This window comes from Lampris incognitus, chromosome 20 (genome assembly GCF_029633865.1).
Source record: "Lampris incognitus isolate fLamInc1 chromosome 20, fLamInc1.hap2, whole genome shotgun sequence".
NCBI classification, from domain to species: domain Eukaryota; kingdom Metazoa; phylum Chordata; class Actinopteri; order Lampriformes; family Lampridae; genus Lampris; species Lampris incognitus.
Window position 1 is genome coordinate 28233976 of NC_079230.1, and position 26179 is coordinate 28260154.

At 50.1% G+C, this 26179-nt stretch overlaps 1 protein-coding gene across 1 annotated transcript in view; it reads left to right on the forward strand.

Moving 5' to 3' along the window:
• Nucleotides 1–26179, forward strand: part of adissp (adipose secreted signaling protein) — a 44039-nt gene that overhangs the window by 9767 nt on the left and 8093 nt on the right. The window contains 2 exon segments of the mRNA XM_056300728.1: nt 1065–1172; nt 16537–16676. Of these exon segments, the coding sequence (XP_056156703.1) occupies nt 1154–1172; nt 16537–16676 (159 nt within the window). The 5' untranslated portion in view covers nt 1065–1153.

Here is a 26179-nt window from a genome sequence, read left to right on the forward strand (position 1 = left end):
ACTCCACATGTATGGGAGGAGGCGCGTGGTAGTCTGCAGCCCTCCCCGGATCAGCAGAGGGGGTGGAGGTGGAGCTGCGACCGGGACGGCTCGGAAGAGTGGGGTAATTGGCCGAGTACAACTGACAATTGGGGACAAAAATCCCCCCCCCCCCAAAAAAAGACGTGAAGGTCTTCTGAGACGTGAGGGTTTCCCGACCTCATCGGTAACCACAGTAAACACACTGGAAGGTGTGCATAGGTGGGAGAAGGTATGACTCCTCAGCTGAGGTATTCAGTACAATACTGGTGGCATTTTTTCTTGTTCTGCACCATTTTTCTGATATTTTGATACGATACAACCCCACCCAACCCCCGGGACACTTCGGCGCCCCCCTTGCAAAAATACGCTTCCAGCTCCCCGGCGTTCTGTGACCGCCCCTGTTGAGAAGCGATGGAGCAGATGATCTGTCTTGGTTTCACCTGTTTTTAAAAAAAATATATATCTGATGTTCATGCTACAGGGATGAAAGGTGTTAGAACGTGTTATTGTTCACGATACGGGACAGCAGGGAGCACCTCCTGGGTACCTCCGCTGCACCACACTCGTGTGTGTGTGTGTGTGTGTGTGTGTCCTGTTTGCATGTGAGGCACCACCCTGAAGTGTCCTGAATGTTGCTCCGTCTACGCGAACCTCCACCGAGTCCTGCAGCAGCAGCAGCCTCGTCCCGAAGCTAATCCTCTTAGCGCGCTGTTTTGTTTTCCTTTTAATTTGCGTCTCCGTCGGGACTCCGCAGTCCTCCCGGTTTGACCGGGACTGCACAGCTGGACTCTCCATTGAAATACACGCTGACCTGGGGTGGGTGGATTTACCAAAGAACATACCCCACCCCCCCCCACCACCTCAGCTTACTGAGGCAAGTTGTTGTTTCCTCGTTTGATTAGTTTCCTGCAAACAGCTTTTATCCAAATTTCCCCCCCTCCCCCCCCCCGTGTGCTTGCTTTAATTTAATCCTTGCATGTAATTTTGTCTTTGTCTTTGTCTCTCTTTCTTTTTTCTCTTTTCTCATCCCCACCGTTTCCCAGGGTGGTTCTGAGGTCAGACGGCGGGGAGGATGAGGCTGTGACCGGGTCTGTCCAAGTGTGTCCATCTGCTCTGAACCTGCCATCCTGACATGGCCACTGCGAGGAAGAGTGAGTGTTTTGGATACTCTTCACTCCCTGTGAGGATGACTGCACTAGTCGGGACACCGGGGACACCGTTTAAGGGGGAAGGACGTCGTGGTGTGGGATCAGAAATGAGTCAATTCAATTGTCATGTACAAAAAATGTGCAAGAATAGGGGCGTCCGGGTAGCGTAGCGGTCTATTCCGTTGCCGATCAACACGGGGATCGCCCGTTCGAATCCCCGTGTTACCTCCGGCTTGGTCGGGCGTCCCCTATACACAACTGGCCGTGTCTGCGGGTGGGAAGCCGAATGTGGGTATGTGTCCTGGTTGCTGAGCTAGCGCCTCCTCTGGTCGGTCGGGGTGCCTGTTCGGGGGGGGGGGGAATAGCGTGATCCTCCCACGCAATACGTCCCCCTGGTGAAACTCCTCACTTGCCGGGTGAAAAGAAGCGGCTGGTGACCTCACATGTATGGGAGGAGGCACGTGGTAGTCCGCAGCCCTCCCCGGATCGGCAGAGGGGGTGGAGGTGGAGCAGCGACCGGGGCGGCTCGGAAGAGTGGGGTAATTGGCCGAGTACAATTGAGGAGAAAAGGGGGAGGGGGGAGTAAAGATGCGTTTTGTTTTGTAATAGAAATATGAAATACCTCCATTAATGAGCGCAAAAAACCATTTTCAAAATGAGTTGTGATTATTTTGTTGTTCTTCTGTTATTTTTGTCGTTTCCTTGGTTGTGGCGGGGAGGAATTACAGCACACGATAAGAGCTGCTCAGAGAGCCGGGCCTGTTCGGTCTCACAGAGGAAATCAGACAGTTGTTGTTGGCTCTAAATCAGATTTCTTTTGGTCTCCGTTCAGTAGATCTGGTCTCCGTTTAATTCTGACGCTGCTTTCCTTCCTCTGCTCCGACCAGATGGACTGCCAGCTGTTGTTATTCAAAAGCCAAAGAGCCGACTCAGGACGAGACTCGGAACCGCTTTATTCATCAGGGGAAATAAACGTGTCTCGCTAACAACAGTGCACGGACCTTCTCGTGTATTTCGTCATCTTCGTACGCGGGCAGTCCGGCGATTTTAACTCAGCCGGACAAGTTTTATTGTTTCATATTAATATTAGGAGTCATTTTTTTTCATCTCTAGAAGCATCGCGTGATTTGTTATAACTGCGTTAGCGCCCCCCGTGTGAACGCAGACAGTTCTCAGCAGGTTGACGTTGGCAGACTCTTTCTTTGATAGCTAGCTAGCTCGCTAACTAGCGCGATGTTGCCAGGCAACTATTCAAAAACACACCAACCGAGGGACTGATGATGACAATTCATTGGCTGTCCAATCAAATCACAGTATTAGATGGTGTCATTATTACCACAAGCTGATTGGTTGTCTGAGACGGCGTAATTGTGTTGACAACCTGGAGGGGAGTTCCTCAACAGCGGCAGTTGTGATATTTTGGGTAACTTGAAATTAAAGAAACCTAGCTAGCGCCGGTGATACGCGTCGACGCAAGCAGGTTTTGTGGTTTCTTGCTCAGAAGCACGAAGGGCCAGACGAAAACCTCGTCTGGAGACGAGGCTGGCCTGACCCGGGAGACTCCCCCGAGTGACTCGGCACTTTTTTATCACCGCCTGTGAATGCGTCTCATCTCCTCCCCGCCTGAGTTTGGGCTCTTTGTTGCTCACAAAGAGTTCTCCCCCGGCCTTTTGTTCTTTGTCTGATAAGATTACCGGGTGGCAGACGGTGCAGAAGGAGCCTCGCTATTGATTTCCCATTGACGGCATTTCAGGAAATGTGTTTATGTGTCTGGGAACGAGTCGGGTGTCACAGGAAATGTTTTGTTTTGTAAATGTGTTCATGTGTGCGCCCCCCCCCCCAGCATGTGCATGTTGGCGTCTAACCAGGGAGAGGTTATGCTAAGCCAGAGAGTGTGTGTGTGTGTGTGTGTGTGTGTGTGTGAGTGTGTGTGTGTGTGTATAAAACAAATGAAATGTGTGTGTGGACAAGTGTGTAAGCGCCCGTATATGTGTTAAAGTGACTGCTGTTTCCTGCAAATGTAACGCTAGAGAATACAATTGTGTGTGTATATGTGTGTGTGTGTGTGTGTGTGTGTGTGTGTGTGTGTGTGAGCGAGAGAGGAGAATACTATTGTATGCAAGCCGACAGCCGGTTTGTTTCCATGGTTATCTTGAGAGGATTGTGCTAAATGCTGCCTTGCTTTTTGAACAAGGGAAAACAAACAGCTTGCAACACGGTCGCATGCATGTGAGAGACACGGCAGAGAGAGACAAGGGGGCGGGTTGCGACGGAGGGTGGATGTCCTTAAGTCACAAAAAATCAACTGTGGGGCGTCCGAGGGGTGCGGTGGGTCTATTCCATTGCCATTACACAGGGATCGCCGGTTTGAATCCTTGTGTTACCTCCGGCTTGGTCGGGCGTCCCTACAGACACGATTGGGCGTATCTGCGGGTGGGAAGCCGGATGTCGGTATGTGTCCTGGTCGCTGCACTAGCGCCTCCTCTGGTCAGTCGGGGCGCTGCTGTGGGGGGGGGAACTGGGGGGGGGGAATAGCGTGATCCTCCCACGCACTATGTCCCCCTGAGGAAACTCCTCACTGTCAGGTGAAAAGAAGCGGCTGGCGACTCCACATGTCCTGAGTGCTGCACTAGTGGCTCCTCTGGTCAGTCGGCGGCGCCTGTTCGGGGGGGTGGGGGACTGGGGGAGACTGGGAGGAATAACATGATCCTCCCACGCACTACGTCCCCCTGAGGAAACTCCTCACTGTCAGGTGAAAAGAAGCGGCTGGCGACTCCACATGTATGGGAGGAGTCATGTGGTAGTCTGCAGCCCTCCCCGGATCAGCAGAGGGGGTGGAGCAGCGACCAGGGCGGCTCGGAAGAGTGGGGTAATTGGCCAAGTGCAATTGGGGAGAAAAAGAGGGGGGGGAAGCCAAAAAATAAAAAAAGCTTTGATGGGTAGAAATAGTAAGAAGTGACAGACAGTAAGAAGTCATGACGAGTGGTGTGTATGCCGTAAAAAAGCAGTGCACACCTGGAGACCTGGGCACAGAGCTGGAGACCTGGGCACAGACCTGGAGACCTGGGCACAGAGCTGGAGACCTGGGCACAGACCTGGAGACCTGGGCACAGACCTGGAGACCTTGGCACAGAGCTGGAGACCTGGGCACAGAGCTGGAGACCTGGGCACAGAGCTGGAGACCTGGGCACAGAGCTGGAGCCCTTGGCACAGAGCTGCAGACCTGGGCACAGAGTTGGAGACCTGGGCACAGAGCTGGAGAACTGGGCACAGACCTGGAGACCTGGGCACAGAGCTGGAGCCCTTGGCACAGACTTGGAGACCTGGGCACAGAGTTGGAGACCTGGGCACAGAGCTGGAGACCTGGGCACAGAGCTGGAGACCTGGGCACAGAGCTGGAGCCCTTGGCACAGAGCTGCAGACCTGGGCACAGAGCTGGAGACCTGGGCACAGACCTGGAGACCTGGGCACAGACCTGCAGACCTGGGCACAGACTTGGAGACCTGGGCACAGAGCTGGAGATCTGGGCACAGACCTGGAGACCTGGGCACAGAGCTGGAGACCTGGGCACAGAGCTGGAGATCTGGGCACAGAGCTGGAGACCTGGGCACAGACCTGGAGACCTGGGCACAGACCTGGAGACCTGGGCACAGAGCTGGAGACCTGGGCACAGAGCTGGAGATCTGGGCACAGAGCTGGAGACCTGGGCACAGACCTGGAGACCTGGGCACAGACCTGGAGACCTGGGCACAGAGCTGGAGACCTGGGCACAGAGCTGGAGACCTGTGCACAGAGCTGGAGACCTGGGCACAGACCTGGAGCCCTGGGCACAGACCTGGAGACCTGGGCACAGACCTGGAGACCTGGGCACAGACCTGGAGACCTGGGCACAGACCTGGAGACCTGGGCACAGACCTGGAGACCTGGGCACAGAGCTGGAGACCTGGGCACAGAGCTGGAGACCTGGGCACAGAGCTGGAGACTTGGGCACAGAGCTGGAGACCTGGGCACAGAACTGGAGACCTGGGCACAGACCTGGAGACCTGGGTACAGACCTGGAGACCTGGGCACAGACCTGGAGACCTGGGCACAGAGCTGGAGACCTGGGCACAGAGCTGTGATGCAGTACCATGAAAATCAGAGAGGACCCTGTGCCGAAGACAGAGGTGAGAGGCGGACATGGAGAGAGGCCTCAGGACATGGAGAGATGGTCCAGTGGGGAAACATGGTGAGGGAAAGACTTGACATTTATAAGGGAGGGGAAGAAGAAGAAGAAGAAGGTCCAGAGCCAGACTAATATCCGACAGAGCTGGGAGCAGATACGCAGTCAGACAGCTCGTCGGAGGGAGAGGAGCAGAGATTCAGCTGAAATAAGCCAATTTGGTAGCTTGCGCGTGCACATGTGCGTGTGAATTCGTGTATGCATGCCTCTGTGTGTGTGTGTGTGTGTGTGTGTGTGTGTGTGTGTGTGCATATGTGTGTGCATATGTGTGTGCGTCTCTGCTGCGTGTAACGTTTTTCCAGTCAACTTTAGATCAAATTTCCATGTGACGAAAGCTCCGATTGGCTCACACTAACCCTAACCCCACCCTAAACCTGACCTTAGCCAGTCAGAGGCAGGCGTTCCCGAAGTTGGCTGGGGGAAACGAAAAGCCCTCTCGCGTCCTTGCTCTCACGCTGTCTGGGCGGCTTGCCAGAGAATGTGGATTATTGGGCCCGTACAAAAGGACAGAGATCTCAGTATTGTGATAATGAGTCTGACACGGAGGCCCGGCCCAAGGCTCTCCGCTCATCAGCTGGGACCTGGCCGACCAAGTAGCCAGCCAAAGGTGTGTGTGTTTGTGTGTGTGTGTGTGTGTGTGTGTGTGTGTTTGTGCGTGCTAGAAGCCTGGATATGCTTCTCTGTGGTGTGTATTGTATTTTCCAGAGAGCTATTGATCGCTTGGACGCACACGCCCCACCACAACCCTCTATTAATGTCCCAGGTTACAAAAGGTGAAGCCTGTTGAGCGCTGCGCTGAGCTGACCTTTCAAACAAGACGAGGGTGGAAAACAAACAGCAAAGTAGAATGAATGAGTTTTACATGTACACTCTATTCTATTGTGGGACAGACTTTGACAGAATAGAATCATTAATAAGGTTTCACTTCGAGACAATTAATTTGGCACTACATGACTCTGTCATATAGATTGTCACTATTCAATAATATTCACTCAGTAATATTCAATAACATTGAGAATTTAATATTGACTTTCTGCCAGCAATGATTTAATTAGAATACATATAATTTCCTAAATGGTGATAATAGCGCTTTTCTTTTTCAATGAAAGTCTTTAATTGTTAGGTGGTTGACCCTCAGTGTGGTAGAACTTAAGAAATACACAGGATATGATGCAACCATGACCTGGACATTTTTTTGTTTAGTATACTCCTTGCTTTAATGTTTTAAAGGAAAAAGGTGGGCGGAAGCTGGTATGACAGTGGGGTTATCCAGCACCGATGGGTTGATGAATTAGGTCAACGGCTCCTCACGAAGCCTTGGTGGAAAGTTCTGGTGACCCAGATCCAGTTCCCCTCCACACACCCAGCCCACAGGGACCTTCCTGAACCTGACAGATGATTACTCCCACTTTGATTTCCATAGGTTCCCATCCTGAAGGGTACACTATATCTCGTGCTGGATATGGTGTACCCTTGTAACTTTGAGTGCTGATAACCTCCCATCAGCCTCGTCGAATGAAATCGTCCCATTATCAGGCTGACTGTGAATGTAATACATGCACTGTCTCTGAGCTCCTGTTGAGGTCTTGTGCTGCATTACACAAAGTCTTTAAGGAGAGAAATAGTCCTACCAGTCAGGTCACATAATCCACTTAATCTTTAAAGATCCAGTCCAATGATTTTAATTCAGTCAGACAAGTTTTATAGTGTAATATTCATGTTAGGAGAGTCATTTGTCAAGTATCATGTGATTTGTTATAACTGTGTTAGCGCCCCCTCTCTGAACAGACAATTCCCAGCAGGTTGAGTTCACGAGACTCTTTATTTATAGCTAGCTAGCTAGCTCGCTAACTAGTATGATGTTGCTAGGCAACTATTCAAAAACTGGCCAACTGACAGACTGATGATGATGATTCATTGACTGTCCAATCAAATCATAGTATTAGATGATGTCATTTATCACCAGAAGCTGATTGGTTGTCTGAAACGGTTTAATTGTGTTGACAGCCAGGAGGAGAGTTCCTCACGGGGCTTTAGTCACATTGTCAGAAAAAAAGCATTTCGTATATTCAGGGGTTCTTCACTTTAACAAACGTTCTGTTAAAAAATATGAGATTGAAAACAAGATTTTTTTGGACTGGATCTTTAGGTCTTCGTTTCCCGAGTGCGTCACCAAGACAAACGGGGATTCTTTTGGCTGTATAAGCGTTTTAAGAGGAAAAATTACGACACTTTGAAATCTTGAGGTTCTACATAGTTACTCCAAAAAGTCGGTATCGTGGTGTTTTGTTTGTGTCTGACTGATTTGTGATGATGTCAGCTTATTCAAATGGGTCATGTGAGCAATCCCCATCAGAACTCGGTTTTCCGGTGATTTTTAAGAACAGATAAGAAGCATTATGAGAGACGTGACGTGAAAAAAACCTTCGCTTTTCTGAAATAACTAATTCATTGCCTTTAGCTAGTTTATTGCAGAAATGTTAGCTTTTACCAAAGTTGCGACTGCCGTAAACCGCTGTCGTGATGAAGAATCCACCCAAATGTTTAACACGTGTTTTTCGGTTCTGATCGGTAATGCCTGAACGCCATTTTCCCGCCTGTGCTTGCAGTTCCTAAGCAGTCGCCGGGCAAGATGTTCCTCTGTGCAGAAGTGAATTTTCAGTTAAAGCTTGTTGATATTTGAATGAAGTGTTGTATTTATGCGTCTGTGCTTGGACTCGGTGTTGGCCTCAGATCTGTGAGGAAGAGTTGGATAATAAACCTCCTCCTCGTGAGTCCTGCCGTATGGCACGTGATGTAACACTAAACTCATTACACTGACCCAGATTGCCAACAGCGGGGATTTGTAATCTGCGATATGAACGTGTATGAAAGTTTCATGAAGCGAGAGTGAGGCGGCTCGCTAATGGCGCGTGTTTCATAAGCGATACGAAGATACGATCAGCAAGCATGTGGAATTAATCTGCGGCGCGGTTTACAGTGCCAAAGCTGCCCGGATGAAGTCAGCGCAGGGTTTAAATCGATGCCGTGGTGGTGAAGCACTGAATTATATTTTCAACATTAACAATATATTTAACTCAAACTCTCTTAGGAGCGTCTCTGTGCTGTCCTACTGAGTCCGGCCCCATGAACACTTCAAACATGGTTTTCTTTCTTTCTCTTATTTATTTACTTCCCCCTTTTTTGCCCCAATTGTATCCGGCCAATTACCCCGCTCTGCGAGCCGTCCCCATTGCCGATCCGGGGAGGGCTGCAGACTACCACATGCCTCCTCCCATACATGTGGAGTCACCAGCCAGTTCTTTTCACCTGACAGGGGGGGAGTTTCACCAGGGGGACGTAGCGCGTGGGAGGATCACGCTATTCCCCCCCAGTTCTCTCCTCCCCCTGAGCAGGCGCCCCGACTGACCAGAGGAGGCGCTAGTGCGGCGACCAGGACATGTGAAGTCGCCAGCCTCTTCTTTTCACCTGACAGTGAGGAGTTTACCTAGGGGGATATTTGGCTTCCTAGCCGCAGACACGCCCAATTGTGTCTGTAGGGACGCCCGACCAAGCCGGAGGTAACACGGGGATGCGAACCGGCGAGCCCCGTGTTGGTAGGCAACGGAATAGACCGCCACGCCACCCAGACGCCCTCACTCATTCTCTCTCAGGAGCACCTCTGTGCTGAACTATTGAGTCTGGCCACATCAACACTTCAAACATGGTTTTCTTCAGTTGTCAGCCGGATGTCAGCATGTCAGTCATTGTGTCACTTGTGTTGGCTCCCAACAACTTGTGTGCAGGGATGTAAAGACACTAAACCCTGAAACGGACGCGTAAGATCCACAGATCATTAGTTCAGTTGTGTTGTTTAGTCTGTGAGATTTTCCACTTCGAGACCTCTTACACCATGCTCGACGCGCGTGTCTCTGCGTCTTTGTCACACGTTGTGCTTCAGTATTTGGGATCAGTAATGTAGGCTGGATAAGCAAACCCTCTGAACACGCAGCTTCCCTTCCCTTCTCGCTGCCCAGATCGCTGACAGCAGCTCTCGGCCCTCTGAATAAATCAACCATCACTGGTTAGCTTTTAATCACCAGCATGGTGCCCGAGGGATGGGGGGGGGGGGGGGCGAGAATGAGAGAGAGAGAGCAAGAGAGAGAGAGGGTGAATGAGAGAGAGAGAGGAAAGATCGAGAGAGGAGCGAGAACAAGAGAGAGAGGAGAGGGGAGAGGGAACGAGAGGGAGGCAAGAGAATGAGAGGGAGAGAACGGGAGAGAGGAGATAGAAAGAGAGGAGAGAGAACGAGAACAAGAGAGAGAGGAGAGAGAACAGGAGAGGGGAGAGAGAGGAGAGAGAGGAGAGAGAAAGAGAGGAGAGAACGAGAGAGGGGAGAGAGAGGAGAGAGAACGAGAACAAGAGAGAGAGGAGAGAGAACAAGAGAGGGGAGAGAGGAGAGAGAACGAGAGACAGGTGAGAGAACGAGAACGAGAGAGGAAAGCGAGACGAGAGAGCAAGAGAGAGAGAGAGAATGAGAGAGAGAAGGGGAGAGAACGAGAGAGAGAGAGAATGAGAGAAAGAACAAGAAAGAGAGAGAGCGAAATAGAACAAGAAAGAGAGAAGGGGAGAGGGGAGAGAATGAGAAAGAGAGGGAGAGAGAGAGCGAGAGAGAACGAGAGAGAGAAGGGGTGAGGTGAGAGAATGAGAGAGAGAGCGAGAGAGAGAAGGGGAGAGGAGAGAGAACGAGAGAGAGGGGGAGAGGAGAGAGAACGAGAGAGAGGGGGAGAGGAGAGAGAACGAGAGAGGGGGAGAGGGGAGAGAACGAGAGAGAGGGAGAGAATGAGAGAGAGAACAAGAGAGAGAAGGGGTGAGGTGAGAGAATGAGAGAGAGAGCGAGAGAGAGAAGGGGAGAGGAGAGAGAACGAGAGAGAGGGGGAGAGGAGAGAGAACGAGAGAGAGAGAACGAGAGAGGGGGAGAGGGGAGAGAATGAGAAAGAGAGGGAGAGAGAGCGAGAGAGAACGAGAGAGAGAAGGGGTGAGGTGAGAGAATGAGAGAGAGAGCGAGAGAGAGAAGGGGAGAGGAGAGAGAACGAGAGAGAGGGGGAGAGGAGAGAGAACGAGAGAGGGGGAGAGGAGAGAGAATGAGAGAGAGGGGGAGAGGGGAGAGAACGAGAGAGAGGGAGAGAATGAGAGAGAGAACAAGAGAGAGAAGGGGTGAGGTGAGAGAATGAGAGAGAGAGCGAGAGAGAGAAGGGGAGAGGAGAGAGAACGAGAGAGAGGGGGAGAGGAGAGAGAACGAGAGAGAGGGGGAGAGGAGAGAGAACGAGAGAGAGAGAACGAGAGAGAGAAGGGGAGAGGAGAGAGAACGAGAGAGAGAAGGGGAGAGGTGAGAGAATGAGGGAGAGAGCGAGAGAGAGAAGGGGAGAGGTGGGAGAATGAGGGAGAGAGCGAGAGAGAGCGAGAGAGAAGGGGAGAGGTGAGAGAATGAGGGAGAGAGCGAGAGAGAGAGAAGGGGAGAGGTGGGAGAATGAGGGAGAGAGGGTTTCAGGGCATTCATGCGTACGGGTGCTTGTGACTGAGTCAGGGTGTTTATGGAAACAAAACAGATCTGGAAATCTCACATCACAAAAAACACTTTGTTTCTTCGTGTGCTCTGGATTATCTGCTGAGTATTTGAGTTTCCGCTGGATCAAACTCCCAGCGCGCACACACACAACACACACACACACACACACACACACACACACACACACATGTGCACACACACACACACACACACACACACACACACACACACACATGTGCACACACACACACACACACACACACACACACACACACACGTGCACAAACACACACACACTCGTCTATTAGCAGTTTAAGTTTGTATGGAAAATCCCTCCTCCGAGGTTCAGGGGAGGTCAGCAGTAAGTTTCTCTGAAGGACTTTCTGCTGCTATTTAAAGCAGCATCAGAGGCGCTTCAGCGCGGCGCAGGAGATCGCCGTCGGTTTATCTTAGACGTCGTTCACGTCTTGCTCCTCCGGTGCCGTGGGAAACTGATGTTTCTGCGCACAGATCAAAATGTGCCGGAGCGCCGCGTCAGGCAGGTCGCTCGTGGCGACGGAGGAGCGTCATTCCAGGCCGGGAAAACGTGGAAGGAACGGTTTCCGGCCTCTCACACCAGTGAACGCCGGCCCGCCCGCCCGCCCGCCCGCTCAGCAGAACAACAAACGGCAGCAGGGTCGGGCGTCGCGGGGGAACGCCAGCTAACCCCTGGCTGCGGGAATGGGGGGCGATATGTTTGGCTTGTAAGCCTCAACGCGTGCTTGTGTGCGTCTGGCTTCTTTCGGCCCGTTTTTCCAAAAATGGAGGCCCCGTGGAGACCGCCGCACGGGCCCTGCAGTATAGTATCCCCAAAAAGACAGACGGGGCGGAGTGACGGAGAGGAGAGGTGTAGTCTGAGGATGTCTGTCTGTGTTGGGATCCTGCAGGTTCGCAGGAGGAGGTGGGTCACCCTGAACCAGGTGCCCCCGAGGGTCAAAGGTCGGCGTTATCGCGTCATCTGACTCCGGGTGTGTTATCAGCTTCATGCGTTATCTGGATTATCTGATCGCGTCCCCGGCGTTCCCCGCCCGCTGCTTCGATGCGGTCTCTTTGAACGCTTTGTGTCCACGCTGGGATCTGGTCTCATTTTTGGCACAGTTACTGCGAAGCAGACGAGCGGGTGGGAAGGTGGGAAGTCTGTCTATTATCACCCAACAATAGTCAAGGAAAAGGAAAGCGGCATCGACGCATTTTTGTTAGAGAGGCTTAATTTTAAGCGAGTTTTTTTTTCTGTCCAGGCGTTCTGAGAGTCACTAAAGTGACTTGTTTACTGTGGCGGTCGTGTGGCGGTCGTGTGGCGGTCGTGTGGTTCATGATGCAATGGAGTGAATCTGTGTAATGACGGTCTTCAGACTGAGCTGCAGTATGGCGTTTCCACCTCCCACGGGCAGTGTAGAAACACATGCAGTGTGTGTTCATGTGTGTGTGTGTGTGTGTGTGTGTGTGTGTGTGTGTGTGTGTGTGTGTGTGTGTGTGTGTGTGTGTGTATGCGTGCGTGCTTTATGGGCTTCATTTAGCCCTGGCTGATGTTGGCTGGTCCTCAGGAACTCTGAAGATCCGACTCGGCGAGTGATGTTTGTCCTCCGACTCGGTCAGGAATCAGGAACATTTATTTGTCGTTTCATTTCATGTACATGAAATGAAACGAAATATGGTTTTCCCCCAGCCCACAGCAGTGCAACACAAAGACAAAAACACACATCCAAACTACAAGAACACATATATCCAAGCTGCAAAAAAACTACAAAATACAAAAACACGTATATCCAACATATAAAAAAAACCAAAAACCAAAATCACTGTCCAAGAGAGGGAACGCCAGCCAGGATGACTGTCAGAATTGCCGGTCTGCATGGGCTAGCAGTTAGCTTAGCCTGCCGTGCTCCCGTGTCCTGTCAGACCGCCCTCGGTGTTTCCTCTTTGGGCAAGCTCCGGGCAAGGCCGTGGTTTTTGGGCCCACAGGACGCAGCAGACCAGGCTCCCCCAGCCCATCCAACACCAGCTCTCCCAGCCAGACACCCTCGACACACCTCCACACGACGACACCAAAAACACAGTCAACGCCAGGCGAGGCCGCCGCTAGACCGTCCTCGGTGTTATCGGAACTGCCGGTCTGCATGGGCTAGCAGTTAGCTTAGCCTGCCCCGCTGCTGCGTCCTGTCAGACCGCCCTCGGTGTTTCCTCTTCGGGCACAGCTCCAGGCAGGGCCGTGGTCCCTGGGCCCACAGGACGCAGCAGACCAGGCTCTCCCAGCTGATCCAGCGCCAGCTCTCCCAGCCATCAAACCAAGACAACTTAGATGCAGACGTGGACAAAGACACTGCATGGAGAGTAATGGGTGAGGCCGCCGCCAACGTAAGTTCGCGCCGCCATCTTCCCACCGCTACTGGGTGAGGCCACTGCAAACATGAGTTCACGCCGCCATCTTCCTGCAACGGAATTCACCTGCAATTGGTCAGGAGGAGAAAACACGATGGCACTAGTCCAAAAGCCAACACTGCCATGACTGCTGTTTGCATTTAAAAGACTTTTGTAAAGTGTCACTTTTTGCTGGATAATGAAGAGAACACAAAACGCTTATCGATTGTCTTTAGAAACGCAGTAACTCTGTTTTCTTACTGTCAACTGTTACGACCGCCATGTTCCCGAGAGGTGAAAGGTTACATTTATGTGACAACTCAGAAGCTTGGGTATCAGAAATTCGACTTACTGACATCGTTTGTACGACTGGGTGTGCCGTTCATGTGCTACTTTTCATTCGGAAACTCGTATATCCGACGTACCCGACACCACAGGAACACGGGGTACCTCCCCTCCAGAAGTGGTCCAAGCAAATCAGATCACGTTTCGATAGCGATGCTTGTCAGACGACTGTTTACACATTGCGTTAACTTGAAGGTTCCATCTTTCCTCATTTAGACAATGTATCTGGATACAGATCCTGATTTAAAGAGCAACTTAACCCAGCAGCACTTTAGTGAGTTTGCTGCCATCTAAAGGAACCATCTGTAAGGGCTGGGCTGATCTTCGACCAAGTGATGTAAGCATAGCAGGATAAACACAGCTGTTGATTTGATTTAGGTGTGCTAATGAGGTAGCGTTGACAAGTTAATAGTTTCTTCAGTGCTACCTCATTAGCACACCTAAATCAAATGGATCCATCTTACATGTTATTAGCTCTAGCTGTGTTCATCCTGCGGCGGTCTTGTTGGTTTGTGGTGGACTCTGCAGGTACACTCTGAAACTGATGCACACAGCTGCGGTTTTTGCCAGACTTTGTAAAAGTTCGCCTCATTCTGTAAATTGTGTAAACACAACATCCGTTGCACGTTGTCCATCTTGGGAGAGAGATCCCTCCTCTGTTGCTCTCCCTGAGGCTTCTTCCTATTTTTCTCCCTGTTAAAGTTTTTTTTTTTTAGGGAGTTGCTCCTTATCCGACGCGAGGGTCTAAGGACAGGATGTTGTGCTGCTGTAAAGCCCCTTGAGGCAAATTTGTAATTTGTGATACTGGGCTATACAAATGAGATTGACTTGACTTCTTGACTGAGACAACAAGCCCATGCTGCAGTGCTCCCAGTTCCTTTCGAGGCTCTCAGTTGTCTCCACTTCTAAAATACATTCACAATATTTTGACGCGATGGTGATATGATGTCACGTTTCTTGTTGTCAGCAGAGCTCCACACAGCTGTGGTGGTGGCGGCGTGCCCTTACAGGGTGTACCTTTAACTCATTCTCTGGTTTAAACCGGAGACTGCCGACCTTAATTTCTCCTCTCGGAGTTTTCTACTTTTCCTCCTTCATTCTGCTGCCAGTCATCTGGACTGGGAGTGCTCTGCTGGTTCATCTGGACTGGGAGTGCTCTGCTGGTTCAGTGTGTTAGACAGACTCAAATCACAATGTCCCCGAGCTGAACAACTATCAGTCATCTGGACTGGGAGTGCTCTGGTGGTTCATCTAGACTGGGAGTGCTCTGCTGGTTTATCTGGACTGGGAGTGCTCTGCTGGTTCAGTGTGTTACACAGACTCAAATCACAATGTCCCCGAGCTGAACAACTATCAGTCATCTGGACTGGGAGTGCTCTGGTGGTTCATCTGGACTGGGAGTGCTCTGCTGGTTCATCTGGACTGGGAGTGCTCTGGTGGTTTATCTGGACTGGGAGGGCTCTGCTGGTTTATCTGGACTGGGAGTGCTCTGCTGGTTTATCTGGACTGGGAGGGCTCTGCTGGTTTATCTGGACTGGGAGTGCTGTGGTGGTTCATCTGGACTGGGAGTGCTGTGGTGGTTCATCTGGACTGGGAGGGCTCTGCTGGTTTATCTGGACTGGGAGTGCTCTGCTGGTTTATCTGGACTGGGAGTGCTGTGGTGGTTCATCTGGACTGGGAGTGCTGTGGTGGTTCATCTGGACTGGGAGTGCTGTGGTGGTTCATCTGGACTGGGAGTGCTGTGGTGGTTCATCTGGACTGGGAGTGCTGTGGTGGTTCATCTGGACTGGGAGTGCTGTGGTGGTTCATCTGGACTGGGAGTGCTGTGGTGGTTAATCTGGACTGGGAGTGCTCTGGTGGTTCATCTGGACTGGGAGTTCTCTGCTGGTTCATCTGGACTGGAAGTGCTCTGGTGGTTCAGTGTGTCATACAGACTCAAATCACAATACCCCCGAGTTGAAATACTCTTCATCAGCCTGTCAGAAAAATGGCACAAAGTACCAGAAAAACATCTTTAAACGATCTGTTTTTCTCTGAACTGCCTCTTCAGTCTCTCTCTCTCTCTCTCTCTCTCTCTCTCTCTCTCTCTCTCTCTCTCTCTCTCTCTCTCTCTCTCTCTCTCTGTCTGTCTGTCTGTCTGTCTGTCTGTCTCTTTCTCGCTCTCTGTCTGTCTCTGTCTCTGTCTCTGTCTCTGTCTCTCTCTCTCTCTCTCTCTCTCTCTCTCTCTCTCTCTCTCTCTCTCTCTCTCTCTGTCTGTCTGTCTGTCTGTCTGTCTGTCTGTCTGTCTCTTTCTCGCTCTCTGTCTGTCTCTGTCTCTGTCTCTGTCTCTCTCTGTCTCTCTCTCTCTCTCTCTCTCTCTCTCTCTCTCTCTCTCTCTCTCTCTCTCTCTCTCTCTCCTCTCTCTCTCTCTCTCTCTCTCTCTCTCTCTCTTACTCTCTGTCTGTCTGTCTCTCCAGATTAAGACAACACTGAGAAGCTGCCTTGAAGCCTGTGCCCATTTTTTTCCTTGTGACTGTGTGTGCGTGCGTGCATGTGTGTGCGTGTGTGCTTCTGTTGTGTTTTCATGTTTTTGTGTGTGTGCCTGTGTAAGTGTGCATGCGTGTGAGTGTGTGTGTGTGCGTAGCCATGTGTGCGTATGTGTCATTTTGTGTGCATGTGAGTGCCTGTACATGTATGTATAGGCTGTGTATTGCATGGGTGTCATTGTGCATGTGTGTATGAGAGTATCTGGATGTGTGTGTGTGTTTGTGTGTGTTTGTGTGTGTGTGTGTTCTGATGTATAGTACTTGTCAGACCGTCGGCGGCAGTAAAGTGTTATCAGTCAGCTAACTACTGTCTCTGGCCTCTCCCTTTAGGCTCTGCCAAGGCGGGGGGTGTGCGCTTTGCGGAGGAGCCCCCTGCCGCCGGTGCTCCCTCCCATGTCCACTTTGATGAGAAGCTGCACGACTCCATCGTCATGGTGACCCCAGAGAGCGACGGAAACTTCATGGTCAAGGTACGCCGGGGTTCGCCATCTGTTAAGCGGTTCAGCCCACAGGGCTGTGATGTCCGTCTTAATCTTTGTTAAATTCAGTAAGGCATGTTTGACACAGCACATTTTCCCCCCCCAAATTCTATATTCTACTTGTTTTTAAGAGTTGCCCACCAGGCGGCGTCCTTGTGGTGTGGTGGTCTATTCCACTGCCTGTCAACACCCGGATCACCGGTTCAAATCCCTATGTTGCCTCCGGCTTGGTCGGGCGTCCTTACAGACACAACTGGCCGTGTCTGTGGGTGGGAAGCCGGATGTGGGTATGTGTCCTGGTCGCTGCACTGGCGCCTCCCTGGTGAAACTCCTCACTGTCAGGTGAAAAGAAGCGGCTGGTGACTCCACATGTATGGGAGGAGGCATGTGGTAGTCTGCAGCCCTCCCCGGACCGGCAGAGGGGGTGGAGCAGCGACCGGGAACGGCTCGGAAGAGTGGGGTAATTAGCCGGATACAATTGGGGAGAAAAAGGGGGAAAAATAAAAAGAAAGAAAGATTTGCACACCAGGTAGTCACTGTGTTGAGGTCTTGGTCTGTCTAGTGGATGGACGGCCGGGACAAGGTCCAGACTGCTCAGGAGGAAGGATGCAGAAAATGCTTCTTTTGATGCCCGACTGTCAGTTGATTTCTCTTTTTGGGGGAACTCTTGTCTTTCACTCTTTCACCCCCTTTTGATGCCACCGTATGACAAACAACCCAAAACATGGGGTTAAGTCTGACCGCTGACTTGTTCAAATGATAGTCACAGAATATGAAACGCTCCACATTGCAAAAATGAACACAACTTATAGAGAGAGGGGGGGAGAGAGAGAGGGAGCGAGAGGGGGGTGGAGAGGGAGAGAGAGAGGGAGAGAGAGAGATCAAGAGAGCATGAGGCAGAGAGAGAGGGAGGGGGGAGAGAGAGAGAGGGAGGGGCGAGAGGGAGAGGGAGACAGAGAGAGACATCCTGATTGTTTCCCTTTATACCATCTTTGAGCTGTGATGGTCTTCATGTGTAAGCCTTGCAGGACAGCAGAAGATGAGAGTCGTTTCTCATCACTGCTAATCTCCTCATATCAGCTGGGAGGCCACAGACAGAACCACAGACCTCGCTCTGTCTTCTCTTTACTCTCCCCATGTCGGAGCCACAGACAGAACCACAGACCTCGCTCTGTCTTCTCTTTACTCTCCCCATGTTGGAGCCACAGACAGAACCACAGACCTCACTCTGTCTTCTCTTTACTCTCCCCATGTCGGAGCCACAGACAGAACCACAGACCTCGCTCTGTCTTCTCTTTACTCTCCCCATGTCGGAGCCACAGACAGAACCACAGACCTCACTCTGTCTTCTCTTTACTCTCCCCATGTTGGAGCCACAGACAGAACCACAGACCTCGCTCTGTCTTCTCTTTACTCTCCCCATGTCGGAGCCACAGACAGAACCACAGACCTCGCTCTGTCTTCTCTTTACTCTCCCCATGTTGGAGCCACAGACAGAACCACAGACCTCACTCTGTCTTCTCTTTACTCTTCCCATGTCGGAGCCACAGACAGAACCACAGACCTCACTCTGTCTTCTCTTTACTCTCCCCATGTCGGAGCCACAGACAGAACCACAGACCTCACTCTGTCTTCTCTTTACTCTCCCCATGTTGGAGCCACAGACAGAACCACAGACCTCGCTCTGTCTTCTCTTTACTCTCCCCATGTCGGAGCCACAGACAGAACCACAGACCTCGCTCTGTCTTCTCTTTACTCTCCCCATGTTGGAGCCACAGACAGAACCACAGACCTCACTCTGTCTTCTCTTTACTCTCCCCATGTCGGAGCCACAGACAGAACCACAGACCTCGCTCTGTCTTCTCTTTACTCTCCCCATGTTGGAGCCACAGACAGAACCACAGACCTCACTCTGTCTTCTCTTTACTCTCCCCATGTCAGAGCCCCAGACAGAACCACAGACCTCGCTCTGTCTTCTCTTTACTCTCCCCATGTCAGAGCCCCAGACAGAACCACAGACCTCGCTCTGTCTTCTCTTTACTCTCCCCATGTCGGAGCCACAGACAGAACCACAGACCTCGCTCTGTCTTCTCTTTACTCTCCCATGTTGGAGCCACAGACAGAACCACAGACCTCACTCTGTCTTCTCTTTACTCTCCCCATGTCAGAGCCCCAGACAGAACCACAGACCTCGCTCTGTCTTCTCTTTACTCTCCCCATGTCAGAGCCCCAGACAGAACCACAGACCTCGCTCTGTCTTCTCTTTACTCTCCCCATGTCGGAGCCACAGACAGAACCACAGACCTCGCTCTGTCTTCTCTTTACTCTCCCCATGTTGGAGCCACAGACAGAACCACAGACCTCGCTCTGTCTTCTCTTTACTCTCCCCATGTCGGAGCCACAGACAGAACCACAGACCTCGCTCTGTCTTCTCTTTACTCTCCCCATGTCGGAGCCACAGACAGAACCACAGACCTCGCTCTGTCTTCTCTTTACTCTCCCCATGTCGGAGCCACAGACAGAACCACAGACCTCGCTCTGTCTTCTCTTTACTCTCCCCATGTCGGAGCCCCAGACAGAACCACAGACCTCACTCTGTCTTCTCTTTACTCTCCCCATGTCGGAGCCACAGACAGAACCACAGACCTCACTCTGTCTTCCTCTTTACTCTCCCCATGTCGGAGCCCCAGACAGAACCACAGACCTCACTCTGTCTTCTCTTTACTCTCCCCATGTTGGAGCCACAGACAGAACCACAGACCTCGCTCTGTCTTCTCTTTACTCTCCCCATGTCGGAGCCACAGACAGAACCACAGACCTGGCTCTGTCTTCTCTTTACTCTCCCCATGTCGGAGCCACAGACAGAACCACAGACCTCGCTCTGTCTTCTCTTTACTCTCCCCATGTCGGAGCCACAGACAGAACCACAGACCTCGCTCTGTCTTCTCTTTACTCTCCCCATGTCGGAGCCCCAGACAGAACCACAGACCTCACTCTGTCTTCTCTTTACTCTCCCCATGTCGGAGCCACAGACAGAACCACAGACCTCGCTCTGTCTTCTCTTTACTCTCCCCATGTCGGAGCCCCAGACAGAACCACAGACCTCGCTCTGTCTTCTCTTTACTCTCCCCATGTCGGAGCGTTACCCTGCGGACGGAGTCGAGCGGCTCAAAAGCCGGAAAATAAAGCGAGGGAGGATCAGAGAGCTGGAGCGGCTGTAAAGAAGGAACCAGCTTTGTTTTTCTTTCGCAGTCACGCTGAGCCCGCTTTGCTTCTGCTCGCCTCAGTGACATCAGCCACCCAGGTGTAGCTGATGATGATGATGATGATGAAGACCAGAATCAGAAACACTTCGTCGTTTCATTTCACGCACATCGCGCACATGAAATGAAACGAAACATAATTTGCCCCCCCCAGCTCACAGCAGTGCAACACAAAGACAAAAACACATACAAGAACACACATATCCACACTAACACACAAACTAAAATCACTGTCCAGGGAGAGTGAACACCAGCCAGGATGACTGTTGGAACTGCCGGTCTGCATGGGCTAGCAGTTAGCTTAGCCTGCCCCGCTTCTGTCAGACCGCCCTTGGTGCTTCCTCCTCGGGCACAGCCCCTGTCAGGGCCATGGTCCTTGGACCACAGGAGGCAGCAGACCAAGCTCTCTCAGCTGATCCGACGCCAGCTCTGCCAGCCAGACACCCTTGACACACCTCCCCGCACTCCACACGACGACACTAAAAACACAGTCCAGGTTAGGCGAGGCGGCCACCAGACCGCTCGCGGTGTTATCGGAACTGCTGGTCTGCATGGGCTAGCAGTTAGCTTAGCCTGCCCCCTTCCGCGTCCGCATCCCGTCAGACCACCCTCGGTGTTTCCTCCTTGGGCACAGCTCCAGGCAGGGCCGTGGTCCCTGGGCCCGCAAGACACAGCGGACCAGGCTCTCCCAGTCGATCCAGCGCCAGCTCTCCCAGCCATCAAACAAAGATGCAAACTTACACGTGGACAAAGACACCGCATGGCCGCCGCAAACGTGAATTCACGCCGCCATCTTCCCACACCAGAAGCGGATATTACTGACTGTTGGATGTGACATACGTGATTCAGTGTATCAAGTCTGGCTCTGACGTGTGGTTATATAATGTCGAGTCCAGATGTGCGGCTTGTGGAAGAACTGTTTTCAGACAGCAGAAGTGAGGTTCCCTGAGATGCTGATGTGGTTTGACCTTGAAGGAGATGGTTTCACGGGTCCTCAGGTGCATGTCACGTAAGATGAGGAGCATTTACAGACGACCATTGAGATGGTCTGCCTGTGAATCTGTCCTGAAAGCTCTTGATATGATATTAATAAATGCAACTCTTGGCTCTCTTTCTCTTCCTTTCACTCGGCGAATCAGCTTTTATCATCCCGTGATGCGTTCTCGTTGGCGGTCTTGTCTCCATCAGAGCTCTTCAGCGCTGCGTTCTTGATAAAGGACGCACTTGCAGAAAACCAAATTGCATTTGAATTTCAGCGTGCGCCCCCCAGATAACGGAGGGCAGGGATGGATGTCCCCCTCACAGACGGCAGATAAAGGTCACCGTGGCTCCGAAGGTCTCTGCAGACCACAGAAACAAAGCAGAAACCAAGTCTGCAGAAAACTTTCCGTGGCTAATCTGGCTGTAGAGGCTTTTTATGCTCGTTAGTATTTCATGTTCACAGTCTGCAGAGTAACGGCATCGTTTCTTTGCAGCATGTGTGTGTGTGTGTGTGTGTGTGTGTGTGTGTGTGGTGTGTGTTTGTTTTCAAAGCCCTTTGAGTAGGTCTTCAGAGTGGTGGGTGTAGATAGAGCACTGTCAGCCCGGCGTTTACCCGACCTCCTCATAACTGGGTAGAGTCGCTATGGAAACAGCCACCGGCCTGTATGTGTGTGTGTGTGTATGTGTGCGCGTTTGTGTGTGTGTGTGTGTAGAGGGGTACAGGCCCTGACAGTGGGACCTGGCAGTCTGGAGCAGAGTGTGTAGGTTTGAATTGGTATGTGTATGGCTGTCATGTGAATCCCGGCTGCGGGGGTGTGCCCCCCCCCCCAACAACTGGTTTTGTCCTGAGATGCTGAACTCTTTACCCACGCGTAGCTTTAAAAGATACTCTTCTTGGAATAAATCACCGATTGATTGAAAACCCCGTTGATGTCCTGGTGTAAAGTGTTTGCTACTAGCCTAGGCGGGTTTTAAAAGTGTGTCTGTGTGTCTGTCCTCTCTGTCTTTTCTTCCTCGTCCTTTGGTGTCGCTCCCATACCACTTGTGTTTATGTGTGAATCCTCACAGTTTTGTGGGAATGTGTGGATCTTAGTGTGTGTCATCTCGCTTGCTGTTCTCTGTGTCTCTCTCTTTCTCTCTCTCTCTCTGTGTCTGTCTCTCTCACTATCTGTCTGTCTGTCTGTCTGTCTCTGTCGCTCTGTCTCTCACTCTCTCTGTCTCGTCTCTCTCTCCCTCTGTCTCTCTCTCTCACTGTCTGTCTGTCTGTCTGTCTGTCTCTCTCTCTGTCTGTCTCTCTCTGTCGCTCTGTCTCTCTCTCCCTCTGTCTCTCTCTCTCACTGTCTGTCTGTCTGTCTGTCTGTCTCTGTCGCTCTGTCTCTCACTCTCTCTGTCTCGTCTCGCTCTCCCTCTGTCTCTCTCTCTCACTGTCTGTCTGTCTGTCTGTCTGTCTGTCTGTCTGTCTGTCTGTCTGTCTGTCTGTCTCTGTCGCTCTGTCTCTCACTCACACTCTCTCTCCCTCTGTCTCTCTCTCTCACTGTCCTGTCTGTCTGTCTGTCTGTCTGTCTGTCTGTCTGTCTGTCTCTCTGTCTGTCTCTCTCTGTCGCTCTGTCTGTCTGTCTCGTCTCTCTGTCTCGCTCGCTCTCTCTCTCTCTCTCTCTCTCTCTCTCTCTCTCTCTCTCTCTCTCTCTCTCTCTCTCTCTCTCTCTCTCTCTCTCTCTCTCTCTCTCTCACTGTCTGTCTGTCTGTCTCTGTCGCTCTGTCTCTCACTCTCTCTGTCTCGTCTCTCAATCTCTCTCTCTCTCTCTCTCGCTCTGTCTCATCTCTCTCTCTCTCTCTCTCTCTCTCTCTCTCTCTCTCTCTCTCTCTCTCTCTCTCTCTCTCTCTCTCTCTCTCAATTCAATTCAATATCTGCTTTATTGGCATGACATACGTTTTGTACATATTGCCAAAGCTTGTAAAACAACAACACAACACAACACTCTCTCTCTCTCTCTCTCTCTCTCTCTCCTCTCTCTCTCTCTCTCTCTCTCTCTCTCTCTCTCCCTCCCACTCTCTCTCTCGCTCTCTCTCTCTCTCCCTCCCTCCCACTCTCTCTCTCTCTCTCTCTCCCTCCAAATGGGCTGTGTAAAGCTGAAACTGCCGGTTTGACGCTTTCAACTCTGGCCTGAGGAGTTTTAGCTCATCTGCTCTCTCACGCCATCTCTCTCGTCCCTGTCCTTCATTTATTTTCATCTCCTTCCTTTCATGTCCTCAATTTCTCTTAGCTTGCATCTATTTTCTTTTTCTCTAATAATTCTCCATGATATTTCTTTTCACTTTTCCAAATACCAGGGTGACTGCATTTCATTGGCTGCTCTCATGCTCTCCTCTCTCTCTCTCTCTCTCTCTCTCTCTCTCTCTCTCTCTCTCTCTCTCTCTCTCGCTCTTTATCACACACTTTAGTATATCTAATATGTGAATAAAAATGTGCATTGTCCTCTATGTGGCTGATGGAATAGCAGGTGTTTTGTTCATTTGCATCAGGGTGTAAAACAGGATGCAGTTTGATTTCTCCTCCTGTTTTCTGATCTCTGCTGTTGGTTGGTCAGTATCACTGAGTCCAGAGCCTACTTCAGGCTGTGTGGGGGCCAGAGGCGAGATTTAGTCTTGGCCTCCATATGGTGCTGGTCCAAAAGCAAATTGAAGTGATTTACAGTTTTCATGCAACTTCTGCAATTGCAGCCATTTTCTGCAATCTGGAGCCTTAATGTTGAAATTGAAACATTATTTTCTATCATAACATATAACTTTTTATTTGTCAAGCATGTTGCAATGTTTGTTTCTACTAGAAAAACATAATAACCATAGAGTTTTATAAATCCTTTTCTTCAGAATTATCTCCAACCTTATGCTCTGTACACCAAGAAACACTACTGGAAGAAAAACAACGATAACACAGGCAACCATTTTGGTTCTATCAAAAAAAAAAGAAAAAAGACAAGCGATCCATTAGACTGTGGTGCCTATCGGCCTATAAGCATTCTGTGTTCTGACTATAAAATTCTCACCAAGATCCTCTCCCAACGCATTGAAACAGTGATTTCTAGCATCATTGCACCTGACCAAACAGGTTTTATACCAGGTAGGCAATGCTTCTATAACATGCATAGACTGTTCAATGTGCTCCGTTCTTCTCATTCTACCCAGCAAGCAGAAGTTGTACTTTCCCTAGATGCCAAGAAAGCTTTCGATTGGATTGAATGGAAGTACCTTCTTGCTATTCTGGAAAAATTTGGATTCGGCCCAGTATTGATTACATGGATCAGACTACTTTATGCAACCCCAAAGGCATCAGTGCGAACCAATTCCATATGTTCAGACTATTTTCTCCTCCATCGTGGCATAGATAAGGCTGCAGCCTATCTCCATATTCATTTAATATTGTTAGTGAGCCCTCGGCTATAGCCCTTAGAGCAGAAGAAAAGGCATCGTGAGAACGGACTCTACCCGTAAAGTTTCACTTTATGTGGACGACCTCCTTCTCTACATGTCTGATCCAGTAGGATTCATACCTCAGCTTATAGATATGTTTCAACACTTCGGAAGACTCTCGAGCTATAAATTAAACTTCTCCTAAAGTCTGCTTTTTCCTATTAACCAAATAGCGTCAGAGCTTAACTACAATAACATTCCATTTAAGCTGGAACACCATTCATTTACCTATCTGGGAATCACTGTTACGTAATCTTAGAACGATTTATATGGCCATAACTTTAAGAACTTACTAGACTGTACAAAACTAGACCTTGTGAAATGGACATCGGTACCGGTTTCCTTGGCAGGCAGGGTTAATACAATTAAAATGACAGTGCTGCCTCATTTCCTGTATCTGTTCCAAATGATTCCTTTCTTTTTACCTACATCTATGTTTTATGAATTTGAAAGTCACATCTCTTCATTTGTTTGGAATAGATCCAGGCCACAATCAAAAAGAACCATTTTGGAGATGCCTAGGTTAATGGGAGGACTTGGATTGCCTAATTTTATGTTTCATTACTGGTCAGCCAACATAGCTAAATTAACTTACTGGGTTGCAGCATTTAAAAATAAAAGAAACCCCACCTGGGCCCTTATAGAGTCCCATTCTAATCCCAATTCTCTCCAATTTTCATACTGAGTTCTCCACTACCCGGGCAAACTATTAAACATGTCAATAATCCTGTGATAAAAAGCTCTCTTAAAATTTGGCATCAATTCAGAAAACACTTTTAATTTCAATAGTACATGCGGCCACATGCCCTTGACACATAACCATCACTTTCATCCTTCCCAAACTGATGCAGCATTTCAAATGTGGCATAACAACAGTTTGATCTTTTTTAGTGACCTTTTCGTAGATGACATTTTTGCTTCATTTGAAATTCTCCAACAGGACCATAATATACCAAAGACACACTTTTTTAGGTAACTCCAGGCCCGCAGCTTTGCCAAAGAACAGTACTTGTTTCCTGCCCTGCAGGAAAAGAGCATGTTAGACATCATATTGGACTAGGACCCAGATACCAAGGGAAATGTTTCTAAAATATATAATCCAAGCGACTGGCTCACCTTCCTTGGACAAAACAAAATCAGCCTGGGAACAGGATTTAAACATCGAGCTCACTGAAGAGATCTGGAAACATTCCTTACAGCGCATTCACATCACCTCTTTCTGCCTTAGGCATCGCCTTGTTCAATTAAAAGTGTTACATCATTTACATTACACAAGAGAGAAACTGTCATAATTCTAACCCAATATTGATCCTACTTGTATTAGGTGCCACCTGAACCCAGCCACAGTAGGGCACATGTTTTGGGAATGCCCATCTTTGAGTACATCTTGGGGTCGTATCTTTGAAGCTTTCTCATATATTTGTTGTAAAAGAATCGAACCCAGCCCAATCACTGCCATTTTTGGAGTTCCCAGTGAGGGTGTAGACGTCAGTACACCCCAAGCTAACGCTATAGCATTTGCTTCACTTCAAGCCCGGAGACGTATTCTCCACAATTGGAAGTCTGATAAGCCTCCATCATTCACAAGTTGGATCAAAGAAGTGCTATCTTTAATTCCATTAGAAAAACTCAGATACAACAGACGTAAGTCCCGTCAGAAATTTATGGATGTTTGGTCTCCCTTTATAGAATTCACTCTTGCTCTATCTTTTTTTTTTTAAAATACCAAAATAGATTTCTTTCCTCCCAATTGATGCTTTAATAATTCAGGATAATTTA